The sequence below is a fragment of the Vulpes lagopus genome, chromosome 2 (assembly GCF_018345385.1).
Source record: "Vulpes lagopus strain Blue_001 chromosome 2, ASM1834538v1, whole genome shotgun sequence".
NCBI lineage: Eukaryota > Metazoa > Chordata > Mammalia > Carnivora > Canidae > Vulpes > Vulpes lagopus.
The window spans coordinates 34499989-34524222 of NC_054825.1; the positions used below are offsets into that span (position 1 = coordinate 34499989).

General features: G+C 39.5%; 1 protein-coding gene across 4 annotated transcripts in view; it reads left to right on the forward strand.

The window, feature by feature from the left end:
- IDE (insulin degrading enzyme) overlaps positions 1-8395 on the forward strand; it is a 138971-nt gene extending 130576 nt beyond the window's left edge. For all 4 annotated transcript variants that reach the window (XM_041743512.1, XM_041743511.1, XM_041743510.1 and 1 more), the window contains 5 exons: positions 487-759; positions 1791-1852; positions 4592-4664; positions 5335-5402; positions 6071-8395. In XM_041743512.1, the coding sequence (XP_041599446.1) occupies positions 487-759; positions 1791-1852; positions 4592-4664; positions 5335-5402; positions 6071-6166 (572 nt within the window). In that variant the 3' untranslated portion in view covers positions 6167-8395. The remainder of the gene's footprint in view (positions 1-486; positions 760-1790; positions 1853-4591; positions 4665-5334; positions 5403-6070) is intronic.
- Positions 8396-24234: the final 15839 nt, after the last annotated feature.

The following is a 24234-nucleotide window of genomic DNA, read 5'->3' on the forward strand; positions in this document are numbered from 1 at the left end:
AAAGATGTGGAAAGGAGGTAGCGTGTGAGCTGTCACAAGGTGACAGTGGAAGTGTGACCTTCTGTTACTTGGTCTCTAGAGATTTTTAGTCTGAATAGAGCTGGTCCAGGAATGGATTCACAGAAGGAACTTGAATGTGAAAGGAAACAGAGCTGGAATAATGGTTAGGGGATGAAAACAAGTTTAATGTATCCTAGGGATGAAAATGACTTTAACATAGATTAAGGATGATGAGCTAGCAGTGAGGAGTTATGGGATGTGAGATTGAATAATGAAGAGGGGTTTTCCTCTTTTTTTTTTTTTTTTTTAAGAAGAAAGAACTATCTCCCAACTTTCTATTTTTCAGAGAGCTCTTTTGCTCTATCCTTAGGAACTCAGGGTATCCTGGTTGTTTATGTTTCTTCAGAGATAAATAATAAAAAGCCCCAAAGTAGTTTTAAAGCATTAAAATTGACCTGGGTCTCAGCTGGCTGGTGTTTGTTTCAGGCTATATTGTCTTCAGCGGGCCGCGTCGAGCCAACGGCATACAGGGCTTACGATTCATCATCCAGTCAGAAAAGCCACCTCACTACCTAGAAAGTAGAGTGGAAGCTTTCCTAATCACCATGGAGAAGTCCATAGAGGACATGACAGAAGAGGCTTTTCAAAAACACATTCAAGCATTAGCAATTCGTCGACTAGACAAACCAAAGAAACTGTCTGCAGAGTGTGCTAAATACTGGGGGGAAATCATCTCCCAGCAATACAATTTTGACAGAGGTAAGGCAAAATTAGGCCCCCAACATTTATGGCATATGAGTGTAACATTTGAGGACCCAGAGGCCATTTTACAAAATGGTACTCATTTTGTAGGTGAAATTTCAGTGCTAATTTGGTGTCAGTGCAGAGTGTAGCACTTCTAAAGAACCATTTTTTAACATAATAACAGTTTTTATTAGAAACTTTTTTTTTCTTTAAAGCTGGAGTTGGATCTACCTGTAATCTCATAATAATGCAATAATAATAAATCTAATTTCACATTATGTTTTCAATTAGTGTTGCCCCTGAGGCACTGAGCACAGATAGTTATCTATTTCCCATAACACTAAAAAAAAAGAAAAGGAAAATGTGCAGATTGAACTCTCCTGAGATAAGTGCTGCCCTGGAGGCAGAGGGGTTTAAACATTTGCCTGTAGGGATCTCCAAAAATGTGTCAGTGCTTTTACATTTGGGACAGCTGTGCTCCATGAGGTCTCCTGCTTATCGGCTTCCTCCACCTTTCTTCTAAAATGGAGATTAACAGTGTAGGGTGCTAAGCTGCACTGGAAGTTGGGAGTGGGGGCTGGGTTGTGTTCTCATTCTGACACCAACCAGCTGAAAATCAAGACACCTTTTTTGGGGCCTCTGTTTCCATACCTGTAAATTTTTTTTTTGTTGTTGGATTCACTGTGAATAGTAATAGTCCCATTTTTTGAGCACTTGCCATGTATATAGCATCATGTTGTCATTCATCATTTTCCTTAGTTCTCACTACAGCCCCTTTGGTTACTATCTCCAATTTCCAGGTGAGGAGACCAAGGCTCAGAAAAAGTGATGTGACTGGCCCAAAAATCCAGTTGCTCCTGAGTAGAAAGCCAGGACATCTTCTTACTCTTCACTTGATATTTAGTCCCTTACTACTTGCAGGAGCAGATGATCACTTAAAAATAGGGCTACCTAAGAGCACTGGAGCGAAGCATGTTGTCATGTAATGCATCCTGGGCTACTTAAGATGGAAATATTATTAAATTATTGTTTGATTGCTTTTTCAGACAATACAGAAGTTGCATATTTAAAGACACTTACCAAGGAAGATATCATCAAATTCTACAAGGTAAGGTGAATTTGTATCTTTAGATTTTGACTCATGAGTAAATATTATTTGTGCCATGTTGTATGTTACTGCTTTGAACCTAGTGCCTTGCTTAGAGCTCTAGCCTTGGCAGCCCACCTTCTCTGAAAGTTCTTTTTACCTGTGAGGCAGCAGTAGGAGCATGTGTGGCTTCTGAATGAAGACCCTGGCGGGCTAGAGCTTCTAAGCCTCAATTTTCTTATTTACAGAATAGAAATTAATAGGTATTAATTGAAATGAAGTAGGTGAAGTGATTGACACTTAGCATTTAATAAATGATCTCTATTGCTTTTATCTCTTCAGTATTAATCCTCAGAGTTTTTAAATGTTTTAATCAGAAAGCTTTAAATCAGAATGTTTTCCTCATTGATATTATAAAGCAAATTTTAGTTGTATTTATTTATTACTTCAGACTATTTGCTTTGTGAGGTTAGGTACCTATTCTCTGTGGCTTAGAAGAAAGGGTGATCATGCTTAGCTCTTTCTGGTTTCTGAGACATTCATTTAAAGCATTATTACTTGTGGGTTTTTAAAAAGAAGGATGTCCTAATGTAACTTACTCTAGTGTTTCCACAAGCAATGAAGATCTTTTTCCTTCCCTCTACAAATTCTGTTATTCATTTGAAATCACAAATAGTACCTGATTATTGAATTTGTAAGAATAGCAGTTACAAGTCTGAGTCTTTGTCTTACAAAATCAGAGTTTCGTTACCAAGCTTAAGCTATGGCTAGAACATCATTTCTCTAGTTGTGTTCCGTGGTACACTAGTGTTCCACAAGATATTAGTAAGAGCACCTACAAAAAAGGGCTTATAACCATGTAAGTTTGGGAAAGACTACACTCTTTATTCTTGTTTTTGGAAAATCACAGAGTGTGTTAGCATTTTAAAAGTTCTAAGAAACCTGGCAGCCCAGGTGGCTCAGCCGTTTAGGGCCACCTTCAGCCCAGGGCGTGATCCTGGAGACCCATGATCGAGTGCCGCATCAGGCTCCCGGCATGGAGCCTGCTTCTCCCTCTGCCTGTGTCTCTGCCTCTCTCTCTCTCTCTCTCTCTCTCTCTCTCTTTCTCTGTGTGTCTCTCATAAATAAAATCTTTTAAAAAAAAAAAGTTCTAAGAAACCCACAGTAAAGATTTCTTTAACCTAGCATTTAATTTTGACTGACAAAACTTCCGTTTTTAAAAAAATCGTTTATTTATTTTAGAGGGAGTGAGCGAGCAAGCGAGCATGAGCCAGGGGAAGGGCAGAAGGAGAGAATCCCAAGCATGGGGCCCAATACAGGGCTCAATCCCACAATCCTGAGATTATGACCTGAGCTGAAACCCAAATTGGACACTTAACCAACTGAGCCACCCGGGCACCCCTGACTAACGAAACTTCCTAAAGTGATTCATCATGGATCCTCCTACCACCCAAAATACCTATGAATATCTCTTGAGACTCCGGTGTTCCTTAAAATCAGTTTGCATGAAAATGCAGTTTGTTTATTGGTTGGTTTCTGTTTAGAAAGATGGAGATTGTCCAGAGTTGGTTGGGAAATTGAGAATAATCTGAAACTGAAGAGGGTATTATACTCACTGGTAAAGGTTGATAAGAGAGCAGTGAAGGATTGGGTGAAAGGGGATCATGAATAGATCTTTAGAAGCAAACTTTTTACTCAATAAGTAAGACAGTCTCAGATGAAGCACTACGTGTTCCTGGAGGCAGACCTGGGCTGAGCCCCTAAAAGGCTGGAGAGGCCAGTGAGGGCCTGGGGGAGAATCTGGGCTGTCCTGCCAGCTGGAGGGAGCCACGGGCACGTTTATTGTGTAGCATCATCAGGGTTTCCATTGCATCTGCAGGACTGGGCTTAGAATAGCTGTTCCCTAGACAGTTATGGAGCTGATGTGGCTTTGCCAGTGATCTCTCCCTCTCAGGGTATGGTCAGGGAGAAGCTTCATCACAACTTGTTTTTTCCCTTTGGAAATGACAGCATTAAGGAAAAGGTCAAAAGACACTTTCCCACAGGATTTACCAACTCATCAGGCATGGTGTTCATGGTATGACCTAGGGAAGTCCTTCAAAGCAACCTGGTGGAGTGGAGAGAACAAGCTTGCTTTTCATGCCATCAGTGTGAGCTGTATGACTTCAGCAAGTCATCATGCCTCCCTGTGTCTTAGAGTCTGTATCTCTGAAATCACATCATCGTGATACTTAGCTTACAGAGAATCAAGTGTGCTAATGCAAGAGAGTGCCTGATGCAAGGTGGGACTTGATAAATGTTAGTTTCCTTTCTCTTTTGGTAGATGATGAACCCTGGTACTGCCCTGGTATAGAATCTAAGAAAGTTCTTAGAGGAGCAGGTTGTGCTTGCCCCTTGACTAAGCTCAGGCCATTGCCTCCATAGTCACTAAACATCACGAGGTGTAGCCCTGTATCACCCCCCTGATGAATACTAGACTAGGCTTTCAGTCCTGGCCAAGGTACTTATTAACCATAGGAATTTGAGTACATCATTTAATCTCCATGGACTCCATTTTCTTATTTGTAAGATGGGGTTAATAATAATTCTTGCCAACCTTACCTAATCTTTGTGGAGTTTAAATGAAGTACTCTTAAGTGAAGAGAAACATCTTTTCTCTTTCTGGCTATGTGAGAGCTGATTGTTTACATTTGTAAAAGAGTACTTCATTTAAGTTCCTTGGTGGGGCAGAAGGGTGACCCTGCTGTTCTTTCTCCCTAGGAAATGTTGGCAGTAGATGCCCCTAGGAGACATAAGGTATCAGTCCATGTTCTTGCCAGAGAAATGGATTCTTGTAAGTATTGAATATTGACTTTCTTTAAAGTACATTTTTAGGCACATGATGGCTGTCCCTTGCCATAGGCATATCCCTTAATAGAGCACCGGAAGGTAAAGAGGTGAAGAAGGGGACTAACAGAAGGCAGGGTCTGCTCTATCAGCAAAAATAAGGGGCAAAGGGAAGTGAGGCAGTGAAGGAGAGAGCCAATGCTAGGTGACACAGTACCAAGCTGGTCACAGCTTTTCAAAAAAACACAGCTAGTCACTGGTAGAAGCCATGTGTGAATCACTGCATATGAGGTGGAAGAATAAGCCGTTTATCTGCTCAGACCTCCCATCTTCTGTCTCTGAGTGGCCAGGCTTAATCCCACAACCATTAACTCCCTGGCCTTCTGGGTGTTTTTACTGGATACTTCCTGGTGGTCAGAGCCTCATGGTCCAGGGAGGCCAGACACAGGCCCCAGAGTTGCTGTGGGCAAGACTTTATACCACAGTAACATCATGAACTACCACTAGGGACAGTCTGGATATGAGGTAGGACAAGTAATCAAGGTCTTGGGGAGTGGGCAGCCTGAGAGGACACGAGCCTCTTTGGTTTCTTAATGAGCCAAGCCCAGTTTCAGTTTTTTTAAGTTGCTCTTGTATGTCAGTATTTGTTAAGTAGCAAACCTTTCATTTTCTTATAGGTCCTGTGGTCGGAGAGTTCCCGTGTCAAAATGATATAAATCTGTCACAAGCACCAGCCTTGCCACAAGTAAGAAATGCAAATGTCCTGTTAGGTTGCATGGTTAGAGACTTCCTACTTAAGAGGAGCTTGTTCATCAGGAAACAAGATGAGAGGTTTCAGGCGCTGAGGTGTTTGAGCCTCTAGTTTACATTCCTCTTAAAGGCCAGGTTGTCATTCTGACAGCTCCCAGGGGTCCTGTCTTTGTCATCCACAGAAAGACTTGTCCTCTGACCCTATTTGCCTTTGCTTCTAGTTTGAATAGTTATATTATTTTGCAGTCCCGTTATCTCCAGTCATATCTGTACCTAACCCTTCCGCAGTGCCAGCATATTTTAATCATCTGGAAAGGTTGGCATTTACTGGCAGGAGGAGGAAACTCGCGGTGTGACCAGGCTTTTGCTAAGTAGGCACACCAGCCTCTGCATCCTGCTGAAGACTTGGTGTATGCCAGCCCTTGTGTCATAACCCTTGTATGTCCAGAGGAAAGCCACAATCTTCTTTATGGCCCTGAATCCCACTGGGGACACTCATCATAGATTCGCATAGACCCTCTAGTCCTATTGATCCAGGAAATCAGATCATAATATGTGGGGTAGAAACTAGTGTGTATGTTTAAAAAAAGAAAAAGTTAATGTCTTATTAAGTCTGCTTTTTTTTTAGACCATAAACACTAAGAGAACTTTTTTTCTTTGCAGCCTGAAGTGATTCAGAACATGACTGAATTCAAGCGTGGTTTGCCACTGTTTCCCCTTGTGAAACCACATATTAACTTCATGGCTGCAAAACTCTGAGGATTCCTCAAGGATGGGAAAGTGCAAGTGGATGCATCCCTGAGTCTTCCAGGGGCTAGGAAAACAACCTTGGCCACTTTAGTAGTTTCTGGTTCACTATTTAGAGAGACAAACAGGAAAAAAAAAAAAAAAAAAACAGGAATTATCATATGTCATTATGTAGAAATATTAAAAATCCAAAGTAATTAAATTACAAAATCTTAATAGATGTAGAATATTTTTTAAATACATGCCTCTTAAATATTTTAAAATTTTTCTTTTCATTACTAAGAGAAATCTCCCTTATATAACAGTACTTAAAATGATGAATGATATTCCTATAGATTCTTCCTTCCCTATTCTGTAAAATAGTCACTTGTCAGAAGACAGTATGTTAGTTTTTTTTTCCTAAAAGCCTCCTGGGTTGACAGAAAAGGCTTTAAAACCTTTAGAAAGGTAAAACCTTTTTAAAAACTGATTCTCAAATTTGCTTTCTATTTGGTGGTTTCATGTAAATCAATGGAGAACATTAACATTTGGCAGAAAATGAACAAAGCAGAATAATTTTATTAGTAAAATTGCTGATTATATAAGGCATGGTTTTAATCTTTTTATAAAACTTGAACATGTTTTTTATTCAAACTAGTAAAATGCTGGAAAACCCTAGAACACCCTACTTATTTACAATGCTAGAAATACAGACTTACCTTACATCAATTTTGTCTCAAACTGAATTTCTCAGGATTACTGTGATTTGTTTATTTCTGATTGAATTATATTGACATTCTTATTCATAGTTGGTTTGCAGTGTTCCATCAGTTTTACCTTTTCCCATAATAACATTTATTGTATTTATTTAATGAGTACAAATAGGGTGAACTTCAGAGCCCACTGAGTGTGTGACATGCTTTTCCAACATCAGCTATTATATAAATACTTGTAACTTTTTACTACAATGATATGGCAGTCAGTATATGAACCAAAATATTTGCCCCATTATGAATTTAAAGGACAAGTACAAAGCAGCCTTTTTGAAGGTATTAAAAAAATAAAGCCTTGATTCTTAAATAGTGTGATCTCCAGAAGACTCTCAAATCCCTTTTTGCTACCAGTCTAATATTGCCTTAAATGTTAAGTTATTTTTTGAATATATAAATATAAACATACACAGATAAAGACTGGAGTGGACTTTTAAAAACTATTTTTTTCATAAAATACTATTTTAGATGAAATTGTTATTGTAGATTTAACAGCTGTTTTGAAATATTTACTGTTATTAAAACTTGCTTCAGGAGAAATTGTGAATATACTTCCACAGACAGGCACTAGTAACAGTAAGTGGCCCCATTGTCCACTAACTCAGGCAAAGGAAAGAATGGCATTTTCAGATGACATCTTACCTCTACATGAGTTGATTTGCCAGGACTTCTGTCTGTAGAGTCATGTCTTTTCACATCTTTAGTTTTCACATTTGCCATTTCCCAGATAATCTACATTTGGGGCAAGAGTGATATAATCACAACTGTGGAGGCTGCTTTCAAAAGCAGGGCTCCATTTCTACTGTCAGATAAATGTGGTGCTGTAACTTGTCTTTTGACCCCTACCTTCAGGAGCTTCCTTGTAGGAAGCCTATGTTTGTCCATCAGAAGGTACGTGAGTCATCACCACCTTCTGGTTTTATGCATTTGTAGACTATGCAGCTTTTCATCAGACTGCAAATGTATACAAGAGGGATCTCAAATTAGTCCTGAGTGTTTAAATCCACCACTGGAAGAGTAAATAATCCATCTACCTTTTCAGTGGAAAATTATGTGCTATTGAGTAATTTTTAGCTCTTTTTAAAAAATTGGTGAAATTAACAGTGTCATGTTTATGAGAAAGTCACATGAAGAAATCTGAAAGGAAGGAATCTCATGTAGTCATCCAGGAACCTATGATTGTTGTTTAGTTTGTTCCAGCATTGTCTGGGTTCCAGACTGGATCTACTGTTGGATCACTCGAGCGTACTAATGGACTCATTGAAATGAGTCCAAGCTGCAGTCCATGAGCAATAACAGACTACCCCGGATACTGCTATTTACTCAGTGCTTAGTAAATGAGATCTGTGGAAAACAAACTAAGTGATTAGTTACTTAGGACTTTTTTTAAAAAGTCTTTTTGACTAGTTGATGTGGCAGAGCGAGCATGTGACACAGCCAGTATGGTAGAGTGCCAGGGTAATCCTGTTTACAATAAATTGCCTGAATTTAACCTCTGGAGTTTGCATTTGTATTATTTTTATAGTTTTAGTGGCCAACCTACCTCTCAACATCCCAATCTGACAGTATTTCGTGCTTTCGTTATTCCTAATGCAGGAAGCAGTGACTTGGTTTTTTGGGAAAAAAATTTTTTTTAGTGTATCTGGGTGACAGTGATTTAGTCAAATGGGTCAGTTTTCCACTCATAAGAGTAGATTGATTTTGGCAAAGGAGTCTTGGTGTGAGAGGCTGAGCTCATTGCTGTGCATGTTGTCACTGACCCCCAAACCCAGAAGATTTGTCTTTGGCATTATAAGGAGAAAAATAAAAAGGGCAGAAAAAAAAATATTTCCTCTAAGCTGGTTTTTCATCTTGCCACATCTGCAGCAGCCATTCAGGCCAATATCTTGTCTAATCCCTGGCCTCTAATGCCATGCCCAGATAAGCTTTCTACTAATGTGATTGCCAGCTGGCTCACATGGGCATTTTTCAAGAGGAGATGTGCTCTTTCCTCATTTGCAGCCTAGACAGTTGTGCAGCCCACACAGTCAGCATTGTGCTTGGGAATGATGCAGCAGCCCTCTCCAGAGACCCAGGGCAACCCCAGGTTTTATGGCATGGGGCCGTTTTCCCCATTCATGGTGCATAGGGGAAATCACGGGGGCTCCTTACCATATTCTCTAATACAGCTTCGCAGCACATTTAGGTCTCTGGTGAAAACCAAGGATTCTCACATACCTTCCCTTATAGGGGTGGTTCCTGCCCTCCTGATCTTTCCCTGGCAGGACCTCTGACCAGCTGGCTTCTGGATCCCAGGTATTCTGTGCTCCCTATCAAATGAAGTTGATTATCCTTGGCAACCTGAACATTGTACACCCCATGTTTCTTGTGGCAGCTTCTGTTGCACTAAATTGCTGCTGTTCTCACCCAAGCCCAGTTCTTCTAAGATAGTACAGCATTTTGGACCACTCATGCCCTAAATGAACATTAATCTTTATAAAGCACTTTATGGAATTACAGACCACCCTCACAGACATCTTCCACAATAATCTTTCGACATCGAAGGCCAGTGATTAAAAGTATGTTCGTCATGCCAGTTTTTCAGAGGTGAGAATAGGCTCAGAGGGGCTAAACAGTTGGCCCCAGACCATGCAGGAAGCACAGATTCAAATCTTCACTCTGATCTTTAAATTCTAGACCTCCTTGTTCCATGTGGGTTTCCTATAATAGCAGCTACCAAGTCCATTAACATACTTGTGGAACAAGGTAGAAAAGCACTTGCTTTTTGTGTTTGTGTGAAACTTCACCATTTTCGCATGTACCATCTTAGTCTCCCAAACCTTTGCCTGTTTTGCAAAGAGTGAGACCAGGTTTCACGGTGGAGGCATCTGTCCAGTCCACAGTGGTTTCCACTCCTCTGCTGAGCTGTCTTGTGGCCAGTTATAACTGCTGCCCACAGGATCTCTCTGTTCAGGTTAATCCAGACCTATGCCTCCCGGCCTGCTAAACCCTTAAGTCAATGCAGGGAGTCCTTTCTGGTGCCCTTGGAGTTAGAGTATCTGGGATCCTTCAAGAAATTCATAAAAGAAGTGTGAGGAAGAGTCAAGTTCACCTGTGACCGCAGCACTCAGAGACAACCACATTTAGATCATGGGGGTTTTTTTGCAGTCTTTTTCCTATGCACATAGAATGGGGTCATACATTTAGTGTTGCAACTTTTTCCTTCAATGGTCTATCCTGAAATTTTTCCACATAGATACTCTTGAGGAAAAAAATGTGATTTGTTTTTGTTGTTGGTGTTGTTTGGTGTCATGTATTGTGGTTTGTTTATTGAATCCTCTTTGTAGGATATTTAGGTTGTTTTCCAACTTTGATCTGTGATAAAGCTCCTTGTGCTGAATATGTGTGTGATTTTCTGGTTATTTCTCCAAATTGCTGGGTTATACAATATGAATATATCATTTTACCTTTTTTATTTTTTTATTTTATTTTATTTTTTAACTACTTTTTTTTATTTATTTTTTTTTAATTTTTATTTATTTATGATAGTCACAGAGAGAGAGAGAGAGAGAGAGGCAGAGACACAGGCAGAGGGAGAAGCAGGCTCCATGCACTGGGAGCCCGATGTGGGATTCGATCCCGGGTCTCCAGGATCGCGCCCTGGGCCAAAGGCAGGCGCCAAACCGCTGCGCCACCCAGGGATCCCTCATTTTACCTTTTTTAAAAACTTTTAAATCCATAGAAAAGTTGTGAAAATAGTATGTTAAATTCCCATATGTCTTCACCAGTTTTGTCTGCTACATATTGCTCCCTCCCAATTTTAAGTAGGTCATAGGCATCATGAGTCCTTACCCCTAAATTCATCAAATGTCTCCTAATAACAAAGACAATGTGTAGTAAGGAATTTGGCCTCACCCAAAGGAAGGACCGACCTTTGTCCCCCCCCCCCCGCCCTTTTATATATATATATATATATATATATATACAGTATACTGGTAAATTTGACAAATGAGTCAAATTCGTGTCTTTCTTGAAAGACACGAATTATCAAAACAGACGTGAAAAGAAATAGCAAATTGAATATTATTCCTTTATCCATTTAAGAAGTTGAATAACTAGGGACACCTGGGCGGCTCAGCAGGGTGTGATCCTGGAGTCCCAGGATCAAGTCCCATATCCGGCTCCCTGCATGGAGGCAGAGTCCCTCTGCCTATGTCTCTGTCTCTGTCTCTCTCTCATGAATAAATAAATAAAATCTTTTTAAAAAAAATTGAATAACTATTCTTCCCACAAAGAAAATTCTAGGCCCAGATGGCTTTACTGGTAAATTCTATCAAACATTTAAGTATGAAATTATACCATGTTATATAACATTTTAGAAAACAAGGAGAGAACCCTGTTAACAAAATATGAGCAATTTGAATCTAGCAAATATAAAAAGGAATTTTTCTGCAGTTGATTTTCAGATATATCAGCCTTACTTGATGACAAAGTGGAATTTTCTTAGGAATGCAAGGTTGGTATAATATTTGAAAGTCAATTACTATTATTTACCATAGTAACAAAATTGAGAAACCATGTGATCATTTTACAAAATTCAGTAAAAGCATTTACAAGGTTCGTAACAGCTCTCAGCAAATGAATAGGAGGGAATCTTTTTCAATATAATAAAGGGAATTTGTAAAATACCTAGTGGTAACGTCATTTTTAAGGATATACTGTTGAACACTACCCCCCCCTCCCCCGATCTGCACTAGATCTGCACTAGATGTATGCATTTACTACTATTCAAACTTGGATTTGAGATCCAGGTCAGTGCAGCAGATTGGAAGGGGTGAAGTACAACTATCTTACCACAAATGATGTGAGCACATACCAAAAAAATCCTAAGGATTAAAAAAAACACTAATAATTAACAAGTTAGGAGGAGATAAATCAACATTAAATCGGTTGCTATATACTGTCAACGAAATTCAGATATAATTTTCATAGCACCAAAAATTAGGAATATTTTTTTTTTTAATGTGTAAAACCTATACACTGGAAACTTCAAAACATTACTGAAAGCTTTAAAGGACCTGAATGAAAGAATATATGTGTCCTATCCAAGGACTGAAAGACAGTATCTTTAAGGTATCTGTTCTCCCTTATTGATTCTAAGCAATCCTTATCAAAATCCCATTGGGATTTTTGGGCAGATATTTGCAAATCGATTTTGAAATTTACATGGACATACAAAGAATCTTGAATAGCTATAATAATTCTGGAAAAGAACAAAGTTATTCTTTCTGATAGCAAATGTTATATAAAACTATAGTAATCAAGGGGTACCTGTAGCTCAGGTAAGTGTCCATCTCTTGATTTTGGTTCAGGTCATGATCTCAGGGTCATGGGATTGAGCCCCACATGGGGCTCTGTACTCAGGGGAGTCTGCTTGAGATTCTCCCTTTCCTTCTGCCCCTACCCCCCCCCTAAAATAAATCTTAAAAAAAAAAAACCCAAAACCTATAGTATTCAAGGTAGACTGGTATTGGCCTAAGGACAGACCTAGACCAATGAAAGAGAAGAGAGTGTCCATAAGTAGATCCCCAGGTTTTGTTTTTTTTTTTTCCAGGTTTATTTCAATTTTCTTTAAAGATTTTATTTATTCATTCATGAGAGACACACAGGCCTGCTCCCTATGAGGAGCCTGATGTGGGACTCAACCCTGGGACCCCGGAATCACAACCTGAGTCAAAGGCGTCAGACACTCAAACACTGAGCCACCCAGGTGCCCCTCAATTGACTTTTGAGGAAAGAAATGCCATGGTAATTAGATGGGGGAGAAAGACTTTTCAACAAATGTTTTAAAAACAAGCCTCATGGGGGAAAAAAATGAACCTTGACTCTAATCCCACAGTATATACAAATTAAAAACTAAACCTATAAAATTTCTATGGGGAAACAAAAAATATTAAGTTTGGTACACAAAAGTTTTCTTAGAGTGCAAAAGGCACTGACCATCAAAGAAAAAATGCACAAATTGAAGTTTTTCAAATTTAAAAATGTCTGTTAAAAAAATCTGTTTAAAAAATACCCATAAAGAAAATAAAAAGCTGCTGACTGGGAGAAAATATTTGTAACACTTAAACAAAGGACTTATATGTAAGAGTACATAAGAGGTATGCCTAGCTGGCTCAGTCAGTGGAACATGTGACACTTGATCTCAGGGTTGTGAGTTTGAGACTCCCATAGGGTATAGGGATTTCTTTTTTTTTTTTTTTTTTTTTGGTGTAGGGATTTCTTAAAAATAGAATCTTAAAAAAAAAGAAATGAGAAGACAAAAATCCAGTAAAAGAGTAGAATAGATCCTTCACTAAAGGAGATTTGGGCAATGGTCAATATGTACACGAAGACTTATCCAACATCATTAGTTATTAGGGAAATGCAAATTAATGCCAATAGGAGAGACAAAATTACAATGAGATCAGTGATTGCCTGGAGGCTGTGGTCAGGAGATAAGATCAAAGGACATAAAACTCTTTAGAGAAATGGAAGCGTTCTTTATCAATAAAAAGCTAGAAAACATATTTTTGAAACAACCAAAATGAGATACCATTCCATACAGACCAGAATAACTAAAATTAGAAATATAATACCAAGTGAAAGCTTCTAGAGTGCATTTTTAAAAAACAATAATAGGTTTATTTTCACCTATAGAGCAGATGCACTTGATCTTGTAGTAAAAGGTCATATTTTGAAGAATATTTTGGAGGTAGCTTTTGACAACCATAAGGTATGGTAGTTAGAAATATAGAGTTGAATGGAGTGCCTGGGTGGCTCACTCCGTTGGGCATCTGCCTTTGGCTCAGGTCATAATCTCAGGGTCCTGGGATTGAGCCCCACATCAGGCTCCCTACTGAGAGTCTGCTCCCTCTTCCTCTGCCACTCCCCCTGCTTATGCTCTCTCCCCATCTCAAAAAAATAAATCTTCTAAAAATGTTAAAATCAGAGAACAACTTCAAAGAAATTCAGGGGATTATTATTTTTGGTGGGCATGTTAAACAAGCCTATTATGTTTGTTCCCTAATGCCCTCCAGGAGATTCGTTGATCACATGGTCCAATGGTACCAGATTTTGTAAAGTCATAGTCCAATATAAATGAATGTTCTTACTGACCTGATTCTCCTTAAACCTCAGGAGGGAATTCAGCCAGAAGGAGGAACCAGTGAACATGATATTCTGGTTATTTTGTCAAATCAAATTGTGCTTCACCCCTGCACTGCCTGGCTTCCCTAATCCTGATCTTACTTCTGTCACTACTTTGGAGCATAATAAAAGCACCTTGGCTATTTGATATCTGCCTACTGCGATCACAGTGATTTCAGTTTAATCAAGGTGGCCATTTCCCAGGGCACCTGGGTGGCTCATTCAGTTTATCATTCGACTCTTGATTTCTGCTCAGGTTGCGATCTCAGGGTTGTGAAATCAAGCCCTTTAGAGCCTGCTTAAGATTCTCTTCCCTCTTCCTGCCCCTCCCCAAAGATGACAATTTCCCTTCTTCTTAATATTTTACTTTTTTAGAGACTGAGAAAAGGAGAGAGATAATCACAAGCAGGCTCCTCACCCAGTGTGGAGCCCCACTAGAGGCTCTATCTATATATATCCTACAACTCTGGAGTGTCTTTCTCAAGGACCAGAAAGCTATTCCTTTGAAATGTGATCATCAGGAGGGATGGGGCCTCTGTCTTCCAGTCTCTGCGGGAAGATAAAATTCTGTCTTCAATAACTGCTAGCTATCAGACATGGTTGGTTTGATGAGATTTATACTGACCAACCATTTGTCATCTTTCACTTGAATCCTGGATCACTTTTCCTCCCTACACCCACATTCTTCTTTAAAACCTCAAAATTGAAATGGAGCTCAGCTCTTGCCCCAGCCCTCAGTAGTTACTCAACAAAAATCTGTTTTGCCATTTTAACTGAAGTCTGGCTCTATCTATCTATCTATCTATCTATCTATCTATCTATCTATCTATCATCTATCATCTATTAACAGAGAAAGCACAAGCAGTGGGAGCAGCTGGCAGAGGGACAGGGAGAAGCAGGCCCCCTGTAGAGCAGGGAGCCTGATGTGGGGCTCAATTTCAGGACCCAGGGATCATGACCTGAGCTGAAGACAGATGCTTAACCAACTGAGCCAGCTACGTGCCCCCAGCTTCATTTATCTTTGACAGTCTGATGGTATGGATGGACTCCTAAATTCAGCCCATCTTGGGAATCTATATTCAGATACATTATTGTTTCAGGATTTTTTTTTTAATTTATTTGTGATAGTCACAGAGAGAGAGAGAGAGAGAGGCAGAGACAGAGGCAGAGGGAGAAGCAGGCTCCATGCACCGGGAGCCCGACGTGGGATTCGATCCCGGGTCTCCAGGACCGCGCCCTGGGCCAAAGGCAGGCGCCAAACCGCTGCGCCACCCAGGGATCCCTACATTATTGTTTCTATGCAGTTCATAACCAGTTTAGTAATCTACTGATTGATGCTGCCAGTTCTGAGAAACTATAGTGTAGTTAGGCTAGTAGCCTAGTAAGTATAACACTCAAGAATGCAACTTAGTACTAAGACTTAAATCCTTTGTTTTTACAAAACTATTTTTGAGTACCCTGGGTATCTTTTTTCTTAAAAAGATTTATTCATGGGCAGCCCCGGTGGCTCAGCGGTTTAGCGCCACCTTCAGCCCAGGGCCTGACCCTGGAGACCCGGAATCAAGTCCCACATCAGGCTCCCTGCATGGAGCCTGCTTCTCCCTCTGTCTGTGTCTCTGCCTCTCTCTGTGTGTCTCTAATAAATAAATAAAACCTTTAAAAAAAGATTTATATATTTATCTTAGGGAGAGAGAGAGAGAGAGGGAGGGAGAGATAATCTCAAGCTGACTCCACACTGAGCATGGAGCCCTGACGAGGGGCTTGATCTCACAACCCTGAGATGATGAGCAAAAATCAAGAGTCGGGCGCTTAACCAACTGAACCCCCCAGCCACTCCTCCTGTTTTGTATTTTTAACTTTTTTTTAAAATTGAATTGCACAAAATGACATATAGTTCAATGAATTATCACGAAGTGAACGCACCTATGTAATGACAAGTCAGGGCAAGAAATAAGTCATTATCCCTTCTTTCCCCTTTGCAGTCACTATCACCTAAAATAACAGCTATCTCAACTTGCTAACAGCATGAATTAGTTTTGCCTGCTTTGAGCTTTATATAAATAAAAATTTTAAATATGCACTGTGTCTGACTTTGTACATCATTGCATTGGTCAGGTTTATGCATCTATTATTTGTAGCCATAGATCCCTCCCTACCACCACCTTTATTGTCCTATGGTATTCCATTGTACGAATATATCACCATTTACTTATCCATTCTATTAAAGGACGTTGAGGCTTCCAGTGTGGGGTTACTGATAAATAACATGGCTATAAACATTCTTAAACATGTCTTTGGGTACACACTTCCATGCATTTCTGTGGATATACCTAGGAGTGAAATGGCTATGTCATAGATATGTGCATATGTACAACTTTAGGGGATGCTGCCAAACAATTTTCTGAAGTGGTTGCACCAATTTACACTTCACCAGCCAGGTGTGAGAGTTGCAGCTGCTTACCATCACTTGGTATTCTTAGTCTTTTCAATTTGGGCCGTTCTGATGGGTGTTGAAGGTGTGTGCACTGTAGCTTTAATTTTTATTTCTTTGAATATTAATGAAGTTGAGCTTTTTCATATGTTTACTGACGACTTCAGTCGTCCCTTTTGTGAAGTCTCTTGTCCAGTATTTATTGCATTGTTAGTCTTTTTCTTTCTTAATGAGTCATACAAGGTGTGTATATTCTGATTATGAGCTCTTTTGTCAGTTATGTGCCTTGCAAATATTATTTCTCACTCTCTGGCTTGCCTTTTCACTCTTTCAGCAGTATGTCTTACATATATGTTTTCTAATTGTTTTCAGTGACAGAGTCAGAACCACTGCCAGAAGGAGAACTTGATTTTTTGTTAAGTTTATTATTTAGTAATCTCTATACCCAATGTGGGGTTTGAACTCATGACACAGAGATCAAGAGTCACATACTCTTCTTTTTTTAGAGAGAGGCAAGTGAGTGGGGAGGGCAGAAAGGGCAGAGGGAGATATAGAATCCTAAGCAGGCTTCATGCCCAGTGCAGGGCTCAGTCTCATGACCCTAAGATTATGACCTGAGCTGAAATCAAGAGTTGGACACTTATCTGAATGAGCTCTTTGGGCACTCTTCTTCCCCCCACACTAGAATCAGATATACCTTAGAAGCCACAACACGACCAATATCTCCCAACATCCACAACCTGGTGATAATTTGGGGTTAAGGGTGCTCCCCTTAAAAAAAGGGGTGCTCCCCTTGATCTCAGAGGGAGCAGCCCTCCCCAAATAGGCTTGAGACCTTGAACGATGGGCTACAATGGCCCTCAACTCTGGATGCACATTAGAATCACCAATGACACACATCCCTCTCTCTACAGATGGGGTTCAGGCAATGATATTTGTAAAGAGCCCCTAATGATTCAGCAAAGCAGGAGATTAGAAACATTGCACTAAAAGAAGAGAACTTGAGACTCATTTAATCCAGGGCTTCTCAAACTTGTCTATTCATAAGAATCACTGGGAAGAGTCTCATGCTCTTCTGACTGAGCCAGCCCCATGCCCCAGAACTTCATCCTTTTAATAACTGGATTTTATATTGGTAATGCGTGTAGCGTGATGAAGGCTGCGCCCTTGTCAGTGGGAATTAGTTTGAGAAGCTTTTTTAAAGATACCAAGCTGAACAGGAAGCAGATTCTGGCAATGTAAGATTTAAGCAAAAAGATGAAAGGACAAACAAGATCTGAGGGATGCATCTAGGATGCTCTAGGGCTCTGTGTTCTCAGGGCAGTAGTATCACTCGTGGGAAGAAAAATTACTCTTTTTACCAAGTTCCTGAGAGAATTCAATGAGAAAATATGTAAGGAATTTTTCATTAAATACATGACATCAATATCAGATTGAAATTATCAGGGACCAGTCTGATCTTGTGTGTATCTTTTCTCAGCACATTCAGCTTCTTACACAGAGTCACGCAGGAAGTAATTTAGATTTCTTGTATTAGCAACACTTGCCAATTTTCCCCCCTGGAAGATGGGAAAAGGCCTCAGGAAGATTATAGAATTTACCTGATTAAATCGCTCTTCTTCCTTTACAGAAATCTTACAGGACGAGTAATTGTCCAATATTCACCAATTTAGAGCTTCTCTTGCTCTTAACTTTAGTTGCATATTGGAAGTACCTACATATTGTGATTTTTAAAAAAGATTTTATTTTTGGGCAGCCCAGGTGGCTCAGCGGTTTAGCGCCGCCTTTGGCCCAGGGCGCGATCCTGGAGTCCCGAGATCGAGCCCCACGTCGGGCTCCCGGTGCATGGAGCCTGCTTCTCCCTCTGCCTGTGTCTCTGCCTCTCTCTCTCTCTCTCTCTCATGAATAAATAAAATCTTTTTTAAAAATTAAAAATAAAATAAAAATATTTTAAGTAACCTAATCTCTATATTCAGTGTGGAACTTGAACTCACGACCCTGAGCTCAAGAGTCATATGTTCGGGAAGCCTGGGTGGCTCAGTGGTTGAGCGTCTGCCTTTCCGCTAGGGTGGTGGTCCTGGGGTCCCAGGATCTAGTCCTGCATCAGGCTCCATGCCTGGAGCCCGCTTCTCCCTCTGCCTGTGTCTCTGCCTCTCTCTCTGTTTCTCATGAATAAAATAAATAAAAGCTTAAAAAAAAAAAAAGAGTCCTATGTTCTACCAACTGAGCTAGCCAGAGACCCCCACCTACATATCTTTTAAAAATACTGAAGCCTGGATCCTTTCCCAGACCTGACTGAATTGGTCTGGGAGGGGCCTGGGTGTCCAGATTGTTCACCAGCACCACTGTTGACCCAAAGTGCAGCCAGCCTTGAGAACCGTCACTGACACTGCAAAGATGAGGTTGTCCACCAGATGGCGACAAAGCACTGCTCCGTGGAAAAGCCTCCACACAAACAAAACCCATTCTCTGACTTTACATCTGTACAAATTCCAATTTATGTAATGTAGCTAGCAGGGCAAACATGTGGGAAGATAGATAAAAATATCCACGGTCCTGTTGCTTACCAACCAAAGATATTCTTGCCGCCCTTGGGAAAAATTCCAGGAACCAATTTAAAAAATAACAGGTGGCTAAAAATATATCTTATTCTCTCAATTACCTGTGCTAGCATCTAGAAATATTTCCTATCCTTTCCGAGTTTACTTTAATAAAATAGGCCATATAAACCAACATCAAGACTGAAAATAAAAAAAAGATGGGAATATAACCAACTGGACATTTTTGAAATATGATCACTCTATACAAATAGAAATTGACATCAGTATGAGCAAATTACCATAAGGTATGCTCAACAAGATTTTAGAAAAGATGCAGATGCAATAATGTAACTTACATTTATTCCTAAATCTGAAATACTCAATTGGCAGTTTTCAGCTTTCGTTTCTCCCATCTCTAAGCTCTATCATAGAAGCTGTAAAAGCTATGGGCTTGATCTCTATCCTCTTGTGGCGACAGATGGTCAGTGAGATGTAGGTAAAAACCACTGGGGAGAGCTTCCCAGAATAAAATGACAAAGATTTAATACAAGAAATTTCTTTTCTCCCTTGTTCTCCCTTCCTCCTTGTGCCCCCATCTTCTTGAGGATGCAAAACTTGGAGATGAAATAACCATCACTGTCCATGAAAAGACGAGTGTGAGGACAAAGCCAGTATAACTGAAGAGGGCAAGCAGGACAAGCCTGGATCCTCCCTTGAAGAATATTATCTGATGATGTAGAATGTTATCTCATTGTTTTAATATGCAATTCCCTAATAACGTTTGATGTTTGAGCATATTTTGATCTGCTATTTACCACCTTTGGTGTTTGTTCAAATGTTTTGTCCACTTTTTAATAGGGTTGTTTGTTTCCTTATTATTGAGTTTTAAAAGTTCTTTGCATATTTTGGTTACAAGTCCTTTATCAGATAAATGTTTTGCAAATATTTTCTCCCTGCCTGTAGATTGTCATTTCATTCTCTTAACAGTGGTCTTTCATGGAACAGAGGTTTAAAAATTTTTTTTAAAGATTTATTTGGGAGAGAGAGAGACAGTGAGCACATGAGAGAGAGCGCAAGCTCAAGCAGTGGGGGAAGGGCAGAGGGAGAGGGAGAAGCAGGCTTCCTACTCAGCCTGGAATTATGACCTGAGCCCAAGGCAGATGCCTAACCAACTGAGCCAGCTAGGCACCCCCAGAGGTTTTTCATTTTAATGAAGTCCAACTTATTTTTTCTTTCATGGGCCTTGCTTTTGGTATTGTATCTAGTAATTTGCCAAACCTAAGATCACTTCAATTTTCTCCTATACTATCATCTAGAAATTTTAGAGCTCTATATTTTACAGTTAGAAGTACAGTTCATTTTTAAGTTTATTTTTTTAGTAACCTCTATGCTAATGTGGGGCTTGAACTCAAAATCCTGAGATTAAGAGTCTCCTGCTCTTCCAACTCAGCCAGCCAGGTACCTCATATGGTTCCTTTTTAGTTAAATTTTGTCAAAAGTGTGAAGTTTGTATCTAGATTCAGGTTTTTTTTTTTTAAGATTTTATTTATTTATTTATTTATTTATTTATTTATTTATTTATGATAGACACACACACACAGGGAGAGGGAGGCAGAGACACAGGAGGAGGGAAAAGCAGGCTCCACGCCAGGAGCCTGAGGTGGGACTCATTCCTGGATCTCGCCCTAGGCCAAAGGCAGGCGCTAAACCACTGAGCCACCCAGGGATTCCCTAGATTCAGTTTTTTTGCATGTAAATGTTCTGTTGTTCCAGCACCATTTGTTGAAAAGATTATCCTTTCTCTGTTGTATTCCCATTGCTCCTTTGTCAAATATGAATGGACTGTATTGGTGTGGCTCTATTTCTGCACTCTCTCTCTCTTTTTTTTTAAAGGCAGTTTATTTCATTTTTATTTTATTTTTTAAACATTTTATTCATTTATTCATGAGAGACACAGAGAGAGAGGCAGAGACACAGGCAGAGATAGAAGCAGGCTCCATGCAGGGAGCCAGATGTGGGACTTGATCCTATGACTCCAGGATCATGCCCTGGGCCAAAGGCAGGCGCTAAACCGCTGAGCCACCCAGGGATCCCTGGACTCTCTATTCTGCTGCATTCATCTATTTGTCTGTTCTTTCACTAATACTTGATTGTATAGTCTCTTGAAGTTGTTAGTGTCAGTTTTCCAACTCCTTCAATATGGGTGGTTATTCTGGGTCTTTTTTTTTTTTTTTTAAATTATGGGTCTTTTACCCTTGATACAACCTTTAAAATCAATCTGTTGATATTTGATTGGGATTGTGATGTATCTATAGATCAAGTTGGGAAGAACTGATATCTTAACAATATGAGTCTTCTTGTCCATGAATATGGACTATCTTTCCATTTATTTAGAACTTTGATATATTTCATCAAACTTTTGTAGCTTTCCTCATCTAGAATTTGTACATATTTTTATAATATGTATAATACAATCCTATGTTGTCTACAAGAGACTTCTCTTGGATTCAAAGACACAAAGAGGGGACGCCTGGGTGGCTCAGCAGTTGAGCCCCTTCCTTTGGCCCAGGTAGTGATTCTGGAGTCCTGGGATTGAGTCCCACATCAGGCTCCTTGCGTAGAGCCTGCTTCTCTCTCTGCCTACATCTCTGCCTCTCTCTGTGTGTGTCTCTCATGAATAAATAAATAAAATCTTAAAAAAAAAAAGACACAAAGAGGATAATAGTTAATGGATGGAAAAGATATTCCATGCATATAGTAATCAAAAGAGAGCTGAGTTTGCTCTAAGACAAAATTGATTTTAAGTCAAAAAAAGGTTATGAGACAAAAAGAATATTTATTTATAAAAGTTTTAATTCATCAAGAATATGTAACAATTTTAAACATATACACATTTAATAGCATAGCTCCAAAATATATGAAATAAAATGGACAGAACTGAAGGTGAAAATCCAACTACAATAATAGTTGGATATTTTAATATTCCATTTTCAATAATGGATAGAACAACAAGACAGAAGATCAATAAGGAAACAGAGGACTATAAACCAATTAGACCTAAGGATATATACAGAACATTTCACCCAAAAATAGCAGAATATACATTCATCTCAAGTACAAATAGAACATTCTCCAGAATAGTCCATATGTTAGTCCACAGATCAAATCTTAATAAGTTTTAAAAGGTTGACATCATATGGAATATCTTTTCTGATTGCAATGGAATGAAACTGAAAATGACTTACAGAGGAAAAAGTGGAAAACTCACAAATATGTGGAAATTGAACAATTTACGCTTAAGCAACCAACGGGTTGAAGAAGAAACCACAATGGAAAATTAGAAAATATTATGAGACAAATTAAAATGAATATACAGTATACCAAAAGTTCTGGGATACAGCACAGCAATGCTAGGGGAGGAATTAACAGCTGTAGATGCATATATTAAGAAGAAAGATTTTTTTTTTTTTTTTTTATTCAGAGAGAGAGAGGCGAAGGGAGAAGCAGGCTCCATGCACAAAGCCCGAGGCGGGACTCGATCCCGGGTCTCCAGGATCACACCCCAGGCTACAGGCGGCACTAAACCGCTGCGCCACCGAGGCTACCAAAGAGGAAAGATCTTAAATCAATCATCTAACTATACACCTTAAACAATTAGTAAAGGAAGAGCTGGGGCACCTGGGTGGCTCAATGGTTGAGCGTCAGCCTTTGGTTCAGGGCGTGATCCCGGGGTCCTGGGAGATAGTCCTGCATCAAGCTCCCTGCAAGGAGCCTGCTTCTTCCTCTGCCTGTATCTCTGCCTCTCTTGTTCTCTGTGTCTCTCATGAATAAATAAAATATTAAAAAAAGGGGGGGGGGAGCAAACTAAATCCAAAGGTAGAAAGATAGGAAATAATAAAAGGTAGAAGGAAGGAAATAATCAAGATTAGAGAGGAGATAAATGAAAATAGAAAAAAGTTAACAAATCTAAAATTTGGTTCTTGAAGATCGACAAAATTTGTGAGCATAGAGTTGTTCATAACATTCCTCTGTTATCCTTTTAATGTCTGTGACGTTGGTAGTAATAACTTTTTTTTATTTCTGCCAGTTATTTGTGTCTTCTCTTTTTCCTGGAAAAGAATCAGTAGCTTGGCTAGAGGCTTATTGATTTTACTGATCATGTCAAAAAACCAGCTTTTGGTTTCTTTGATTTTCATTATTAATCTCCTCTCTTCAATTGGATTGAAGAAACAGAGAAATCTCCACTCTGATTTTTAGAACTTTCTTTTCTTCCATTTACTTTGGATTTAATTTGCTCTTCTTCTCTAGTTTATGAAGATGGGACTTAGATGATAGATTTTATTTTTATTTTTTTATTTTTTTTAAGATTTTATTTATTTATTCGTGAGAGACACGAAGAGAGAGAGCGGCAGAGACACAGGCAGAGGGAGAAGCAGGCTCCATGCAGAGAGCCTGACGTGGGACTCAATCCCGGATCTCCAGGATCACGCCCTGGGCCAAAGGCAGACGCTCAACCGCTGAGCCACCCAGGCATCCCCGATGATAGATTTTAGATCTTTCTTTTTCTCTAATATATGCATTCAATGCTATAAATGTCCTTCCAAGCACTGCTTTTGCTGCATCCCACGGACTTTGATAAGTTGTGTTTTCATTTTCATTTAGCTCAAAACATTTTAAAATTTCTTTTGAGACCTCTTCTTTGACCCATGTGTTATTTAGGAGTATGTTGCTTAATCTTCCACTGTTTGGGGGTTTTCCAGCTATCTTTCTGTTATTAGTTTCTGGTTTAATTCCATTGTGTTCTGAAACCATACTTTGATTTCTATTCTACATTTGTTTAACATATATTTTATGCCCAAGAATGTGGTCCATCTTGGTGAATGTTCCACATGAGCTTGAAGAAAATGTGTATTCTGCACTGGTTGGATGAAGTATCCTATAAACGTCAACAGATCTCATTGATTGTGCTGGTCAGTTCAACTATATCCTCCCTGCTGGATCTGGCCATTTTTAATAGAGAGGTGTAGAGTCATTGGTTTATTTTTCCTTGCAGTTCTACCAAATCTTGGCTCATGTATTTTGGTGCTCTGTTGTTAGGTTCACCCACATTAAAGATTGTTACGTCTTCTTAGTGAATTGATTCATTTTTCATTATGCAATGCACCTCTTTATCCCTGATCATTTTCCTTGCCC